We start from the raw sequence: 8,325 nt of genomic DNA, 5'->3' as shown, positions 1-8,325 counted from the left end.
TTATCTAATAACAATCTTTTGCAACTGCTAATGATAAGTCATCATCTTTGGAAGCAACTGGTGATGTAAATTTACCAGAAAGAGAACTCCAATATGGAAGAAAATAGAGCCCCAATTAGGACAGCTGCCCAGGATAGAGGATCTTCAGGAGAAAGAAAGTGCTCCAGAGAATGAACAGTCTTTATAGGATAATATGTTTTTCTACATCTTGGAAAAGCTCAAAAAAATTGTAGATGAGCATATAGGTAGAAATCCTAAGTTTTAACATCAAGGAATTCAGAGAGTAGGGGCACTGATTGATATCTCAAGGACAAGATGGTTTTCCTTTAGGCTACTCATTCACAAAGCAGGTGTACAATGCATGCGTGGTGGGCCATAAATCAGACTTCCGGTTTGAACAAAGTTTATATACAGTCATGCTGACTTAGAAAGAAGTCCAAAATGGCTTCCATAGAGAGTTTTTCTTTCATCACAATCTTAAAAAAGAAAAAAAAAAAACTACTTTCGGGGGGTTGGCTCAGTTGGAAGAGCATACACCTCTTGATTTGCAGGTCGTGAGTTTGAGCTGCATATTAGGTATAAAGATTACTTACATACTCACTTACACAAATACAAAATAAGTAAATACACACATGCATACACAGAAAAAAAAAAAACAAACTCAAGGAACACTTCTGCTTTCTTTTGAACTGGTTACTGTTGCTTCTTCAGCAAAATTGTCTCTGAATTTTCATGTGGTCTGTGACATTGCTGACCCCCATGGTAGATAGTAAATGGCATCAAATTGTTGTACAAATGAAATATTCACCATCAACTTGCTTTAGGAACAGAAATTACCTATTCACTTTTTCACTAACGATGAACTTCTTCCATTTTAGCTCATTGCTCCTAAAAATAAATTTTTGCAAAGTTTAAAAAAGAAAGATATTCCCAGACAAAACAAATAGTTGCAGGTTTAAACAATATATATATATATAATATGTCAAGCCACTCCAGCAAGAGCATGTAAATTATTCTTTATACGCTGTGTGGCAGCCTCAATTTCTTGCTCTTACTTCCTGCACAACCCATTGGTAATTCTCAAGTTCCTCACTATCTCCACCTACTGGTCACTTGTTGTATATTATTGCATGCCGCAGCCTATGGAAAGAACCCTATCAGTATTTACGGGCTGCTTTAGAGCAGCAAATAACCTGCCACCAGGATATGCATGTGTAAGCGGTCCTAGCCCTTGTATGTGAGTGTAATTTGTCTTTCAGTGATCCCTCTGCACACTGTCTTTGACAGAAAAGTAACAGTTTTATTTTACTCAAAAAAGGATGAACAAAGGAAGCACAGGAGAAGTCTTGTCTTCTTCCAGATTTAACGTTGGTTAAAGTAAAACCACTGCTCACTATGCATACATCTTATACTCCATGAGCTAAAAGCATGACCGAAGTTGGAGGTCTCCCAAACCAATCTCACTGACATTAATTCAATTATCACTCATTATAAATAAAAACTAAAAAAACAAAAACAAAAACAAAAAGAAACAAACAAACAAACAAACAAAACTAAGACCATTACCAGAGGAGACAGGATGCTGAGACAAACAGAATGAACCAAGACATACGGTTACCCTGTGGGTGAGAATCTAGTTATCTGTGCCTTTAGTAGTGTAGTCCTTGACTTAGTGGATAAAAGTCTGGGGCAGAACTGATTTCCAGGTCATCAGCTGCCTGGATGTCTAGCTGAATGCTGGAACAACAGAATATTTGCACTGGTCTTGAGTTTTGTTCTGTTGTTGTTTTCAAACAAGTGTTATTAACTGAACAACCAAGGAGCAGGAGCAAGTTGGGATTTCATCAAACCTACAGGACTGACTATAGTGGGGCTATTTACCAATAAATGTTGGAATGTGTTAGATATTTCCTTTAGAAACTTGATTTATTTTTATCATTATTATTATCATTTACTTTTTATTTTAATTCCAGTATAGTTAACACACAGTGTTACATTAGTTTCAAGTGTACCATATAGTGACTCAACACTTGAGACTTGGTTTCCTTTGTCAGTTGAGTGGGGTGAGTGGAACCTCACCAGATCTAACTCACTAACGTCTAACTTCTGACTGGAGAGCTTCACTCCACTTTTGCATGTACTTTAGGATATATTTTATTAGAGTTGCCTTCCTTCCAAAATTCTGTAGTGTATTTAATATCCATTATAATTTATAATTATTTTATATAAAAACACTGAAGTTTCTAACTCCATACAGAACAAAAGGCCACAATGCTTTGTAGTCTTAAAAATGTGTTTCTAGGTTTTATCATATGAAGGGATGGAGTGGAGATTAAAGATAGAACAATTTCTTTCAAACCAAAAAGACAGTTGATGATTTTATTTTTTATTTTAAAGTAAATATATATATATTATATTTATATATATATTTCAGAGAGAGAGAGAGCATGAGTGGGGAGGAACAGAGGGAGAGGGAGAAGCCTACTCTGTGCTAAGTACAGAGCACAACATGGGGTTCAATCTCACAACCCTGAGATCAGGCTGAACCGAAATCAAGAGCTAGATGTTCAATAAACTGAGCCACCCAGGAGTCCCTTAAATAAAAAATTTTTGAATGATAAATACAAATACAGAAATATCCAGTCAGATATTTAGAAGTAGTTTTGAAGACACAGAGTAAACAAATAACACGAAAACATATATGTGAATGTCACATAACATACTTTTATTTAAACTTAGATTTTTCCATTTTCCATTTCCAAATTTGAAACAGATGTACTAGGAGAAATAACTAGGAGATATTAAGAAAAATTTAAAAAGAAATATGTTTCAATATTGCATATATAACTATAAGAAAGTTGCTTCAACATCTTTCTTCCATGAATGTATTTTCCAACTACTGGAGTGCAAATTATTTCTAAACCATAGAAGGTCACAATAGAAGTCAAATTTGTAAGCTAATGATAAGGACAGACATCAATAGATAGCATGGATCTTGACATAGTTGGTATTGTGGTAAATTTCTAGAAATAGTAGGTATTATGTTCCAACATAAGATTAGTAGAAGCCAGATCCACAGGTTGGTTGGTAGAAAGCAGACTGGCAGCTTCTAGAAGAGTAGTAGAGTGGACGGTAAAAGCTGGATCTACAGCCCAGGGATGAAAAGGCACTGGGACCACAGCCCACTGACTGGAAACCACCCAATCCAAAGCCTAGAGAGGGAGAGCCACAACCAAAAGATTGAAAGCCGCTGGAGCCAAAGCCCAGAGACCCTGTATAAGTTGTCTGGCAGGGACTGAAAAGTGTGGAGGTCCTCGAGGGGTAGCAGGATGTCTGGCAAGGTCTGGACACCAGGTAGGACGTCCGGCAGCTGGTGGGCTCACAGCAGGTCTCTTGACAGCCACTGGAGAGGGAGGAGCCCAGCTGGTATGTGCCAGGAGACTGGAGGTTAGTGCTGCAGAACAGGTTGCTGGGGTAAGATGAGCCGCAGAAAGATCCTGGGTAGCGCAGGTATCCCCCAAGGGACTGGGAGGAGAAGTTTCCAGAGCAGCAGTTGTAGGACATGGTGGCAGGAGATGTGTTGTACAATGAGAAGCTTCTGAGTTTGAATGTCACTTCTCAGACTGGGGCATTTATATACCCTTATCATCGGGTGTGCCACCCACATGACACATAAAAACAGGTTACCTTCTGCTTTTAACTGAATTGAAAAGATCATCATAATCAAACATATGTAGTGTTTGTGGTTTTACAACTGGAAAGTGCAGTAGTGTTTGTGCCTTGGAATTCAGGTAATAGTGCTGAATCTTCAAAGCTGTTAGTCATCTCCCTCTACCAAAGGTCACCCAGCAGATCACTCAAAGTACTGCTTCAGAGGTAGACAGTGTCTGGGATGAGGAAAGCTGGCTTAATTAAAAATAATTGATACCCCTTTCACAATCTGTCTCAAAATTGTTGCCATCTGGATGGCAAAGTTGCTAACTAACTGATCTAGTCATAGTCATTTCTTTTAAACAAAAACACACACTGATTGTTGCCAAGCAAGTTTACTTAATGAACAGTGTCATCAGAAAGCAGCAGTGATAATATGCAAGATGTAGGAGGATTTTTTTTTTTAAGTCAGCTCTCAATTTGAACAGCTTCAGTGAAATATTAACTGAGATTCCTTCATTTCCCATGTTCCTGCTTAAACCGTATGCAGACTGGTAAGAGTTGATCTCAGTTTTTCTTTCTTTTGTGTAAGCATTTACTTTGGTATAAGTTAAATATTGAAGTTGTTGTATATTATTCTGGAGTGTTAGAGGAGATTCATCTAAGATGTTGAAAAGCATTAAAGGGGTGTCTGGATGACTCAGTGGGTTAAGCCTCTGCCTTCGGCTCAGGACATGATCCCAGGGTCCTGGGATGAAGCCCCACATCAGGCTCTCTGCTCAGTGGGGAGCCTGCTTCTCCCTCTCTCTCTCTGCCTGCCTCTCTGCCTACTTGTGATCTCTGTCTGTCAAATAAATAAATAAAATCTTAAAAAAAAAGAAAAAAACATTAAAAATGACAAAACGTGGCAAAAATTCCCCATGTATTTCTATCTCTAATCAGAGGCAGTGCTTATCACTAAAAAAACTCCCCAGAACCTGGAAAATGTTCTTGTTCTAAAGAAAGTTCATAAGGTAATTGCCTTGAAGTATTGGACCAAAGCAGCCATCTTAAGGAGATTCTTCCTTGCCTCGGAAAGCAACATACATCACTTTGACTTAAATTGTTTTCAGGTGTTTCTGACAAGTATTACAAAATTTCTAAAATAATGGTCATATTTTTTCTTGTTCTATGACTTGTATTCCACTTCTACATGGTAGGGTAATGAAGACTGATACCTTGATTGAGAAGGTTCATCTTGCCATGGCTTCTGGGCTGTTTGATTCATTCCTTTCACTCTAAAGCATACCCTTCCACTTCTGAACAAAAGTGTTGGAGTGCAAAACCCTCCATTTTGTTGAGAAAAGAATGTTCAAAATTACTTAATATCTGACTCATAGAATATTATTCCACAGAAATAGCTGATAAGAATGATAAATGAAAAATACTTGAAAACCATTTTGTCTATTCAAAATGTTCAGACCCACAAAGTTTACAATTTGGGGGTTTAGCAGTTACCCCCAGTCCTCTACCAGACTGGAATCATATTTATAATATCCTGACAAGGTATTCCCAGTCCCCTCAAGATGGAAATCTCATTATCTACAAAAGTGACTTGTTTTAGATTTTTAACTGAATCTTCCTTTAAAAGTTCCACCTAGTAATCTCAATTCTTTCTAGAGTAAGTCTCAGCTCATTTCCATTGGACAACATATCGGTTTTTGAAGATGGGTGTCTTATGAGGTTTGCCCTTTCCGATAGGTCATTTTAAGCCATTTCCCACACCCATGCACTACTCTACTTGTGGTCATCAATGATGCACTTGATAGAAGGCTTTAGAAAAATACTTATAATACTAGTCTTCTAGGCAGAATATATATGTCACTTGATACATGTGTCACATCAGAGGTCCCACAGGCATTCATTCTTTATTTCACATTATCATCTGTTCTGATTCCCCCACACCCCATTTCAATTTATAAAGATCCTTTATAACTATGACTTTTTCCAACACTTGATCTTTCTTTGAAGTCTACATGGGGTAGACACTTTTCTAATTACTTGATTTTATTTACCTTCTGTAGTAAAATTCCTACCATATGAAAGGAAACTAAGAGAACAAAAGTCCATTTTTTAATGTGTAGTCCTTATTCTTCTGTTCTCAAAACATCAACCCTACCAAAAATTTACTTAAACTTTATGGGGATGAAGAGTTTTTGATAATTTATCCATGACTTCTATCAAAAAGCAAGTCAACTTCAGGGCGAGGATTCTTTAACTTCAGTATTTTTACAATGTAATCTTCAATGTACTCCTGCAAATATTGGACACTTTATGCTTTTTTTTCAGGTTTTATTTATTTGAGAGAGAGCAAGAGCATGAGTATGTGGGGAAGAGAGGCAGGGAGAGAGGGAGAAGCAGATTCATGACTGAGCAGGGAGCTCCACACAGGACTCTATTCCAGGACCTGAGATCACAACCTAAGCAGAAGTCAGACACTTAACTCACTGAGCCACCCAGATGCCCCTGTGCACTTTATTTTATTTTATTTTATTTATTTATTTTATTATTTTATTTTACTTTACTTTATTTCAGAGAAAGAATGTGTAAGTGAGAGAGCAGAAGCAAGGGGAACAGCAGAGGGAGAGGGAGAAGCAGATGCCCTGCAGAGCAGAGAGCCCAAAACAGGGCTGGATTGCAGGACTCTGAGATCATGACCTGAACTGAAGGCAGACACTTAACTGACTGAACTACCCAGGTGCCCCTGGACCCTTCATTCTTAAATCAAAAACCTGAACACACAAAAGCAGCTTGGATACTTGTGCTATAAGAAAACCAAAATCCAAATATGTAGGACACACATTTAGCTTTCTTACCAGTTAAGAGTTCTTAGAAGATTTGGAAAATGAAACAGATATTAAGGATTGTAGGTTTTTGGTTTGGTTTGGTTTGGTTTTTGTTTGTTTTGTTTTGTTTTATTTTCTGTTCTCAACTGGGTTCCTAAACTTGGGACAAAATAAATTTGCCCTCCAGACCACAAAGTATTTTTTTAGAACTTTAAACAGAACAAAATTCTCACTGTGTTACCCATTCAATACAATATCTTGAGGGATAGGATGAATAAAACACCAATCTTATAGGGACAATTACCATACAATTATATTAATCTACCCAAGCTAGTTGAATGAGAGATGACATCTTTGTTCATAAACAATTGCTTTGAAAACCTAATGAAATTCTTTCATTTAAAAGTCTGCCTTCATTTAAAAAAAAAAAAAAAGGTCTTTGAAGGTTAATGTATTTCATTTTGACTGGAGACTTGTTAAGCATTCTTATTAAAATGGCCACATGCTACTAACCCATTGCTAGGTTATATAAGCATCCAGTAGAAGGTAACAGTCACACTCAGCAAACCTCTCTGCAACTCCACTGAACTCAGAACTCGACGTGCATTACAACTGCAGCCCTGGAAAATTCTCCTCCCACTCTCTTGGAGGTTACCTGGGGTACCCATGTTCCACCTATAATTCTTTCTACCCCAGCAATGTAGTCTACTCTCCCAGCACCTGCCAGCTAGGCTCCTCTGTCTTCGGTGGCTCTCAGAAGATCTGCTGTGAGCCTACCAGCTTAAGGACGTCCTGTGCTGGAGCCAGATCCTACCAGAAATCCAGCTTCCACCCAAAGAATTCCATCTTCTTCAGTCCCTGTCAAACAAATTACATGGGGTCTCTGGGATGTGGAAATATTGGCCTTGGGTATCTTCATTGTGGAAGCACTGGTTTCCAATCTCTGGGCTGTGGGACCAGCTTCAGTCATCCAACTTACTTTACTTCCAGGAGTTGCCAGTCAACGTGTTACCAAGGAGACTTTAGCTCTCGCTTTTTTCGATCAACTTGCTAAATATTTCCCATCATTTCACCATTGTGTCTGTGCCTTATGAAACCTTAACATGTAGCCTGTCCAATATCTGCGATTACTGACCATCTGCATCACCAGCACTTGCCATCACCATCTCTCCCAGAGTATGTGACTCACTGTGGACAAAGTAACCTTGGCCTATGACCTTTTCTAAATCAGTCATATGAGATAAATCTTGGATTTTCATTTTTATGTCAATGCTCAGAGTCCCTTTCATTCCTCTCCAAAATTTTTCTCTTATTTTTCTCTTAGGATTCTTTCACTTAAGTATATTTCAAATAGCACTGGCATTTAAAATAAATTTTTCTGTATCATGAATTATGGCACTCCATTTTTCTTTTTCCTATGGTAATTTGTTGAATGTAGCCAGTGCCTTCAACTGTCATCATTAGGTAAGCACCTTTTTGTTTTGTTTGTTTGTTTCATGGGTTTTATTAATATGTTACTGAATAGAAAACAAGGAATTTAAAGGATAATTTAAATATGTGACATATCGTACAGGTTAAGGATTTATGTACCCTGATAGATGAATTTGTTTATCTAATTGCTTTAGAAAATTTTGTGTTTAGTTAGGCATTCACTGCAAAATATTTATTGAGTTTTGATTATAGATCTGGCATTGTCCTGAATAAAGGAATAAATTCCCTGCCTTCATGAAGTTCACACACATACCATTCTAATTTACTGTCATGTAGCAAGTGCAATAATGGGGACAAAAAATTAAGTTTCAATAGGAATACAAAGAACAGGGACTTCAAAAAAAGTGTGAGGGGAAAA

General features: G+C 37.6%; 2 protein-coding genes across 2 annotated transcripts; one reads left to right on the top strand and one right to left on the bottom strand.

Moving 5' to 3' along the window:
- Window positions 1–2,724: 2,724 nt before the first annotated feature.
- On the bottom strand, window positions 2,725–3,583 carry LOC125107165 (keratin-associated protein 14-like). The gene has a single exon (XM_047742358.1). It carries the CDS (start codon window positions 3,562–3,564, stop codon window positions 3,058–3,060), a length of 507 nt encoding a protein of 168 aa, XP_047598314.1. The 5' UTR covers window positions 3,565–3,583; the 3' UTR covers window positions 2,725–3,057.
- A 612-nt stretch (window positions 3,584–4,195) lies between these two features.
- LOC125088655 (keratin-associated protein 15-1) lies at window positions 4,196–7,530 on the top strand. Its single transcript, XM_047710357.1, has 2 exons — window positions 4,196–4,205; window positions 7,070–7,530. Exons 1-2 carry the CDS (start codon window positions 4,196–4,198, stop codon window positions 7,528–7,530), a joined length of 471 nt encoding a protein of 156 aa, XP_047566313.1.
- The last annotated feature ends 795 nt before the right edge of the window (window positions 7,531–8,325 follow it).

This window comes from Lutra lutra, chromosome 1 (assembly GCF_902655055.1).
Source record: "Lutra lutra chromosome 1, mLutLut1.2, whole genome shotgun sequence".
Classification (NCBI taxonomy): domain Eukaryota; kingdom Metazoa; phylum Chordata; class Mammalia; order Carnivora; family Mustelidae; genus Lutra; species Lutra lutra.
Note: the sequence above shows the minus strand (reverse complement) of the source record. Positions and strands in the feature narration are given on the sequence as shown.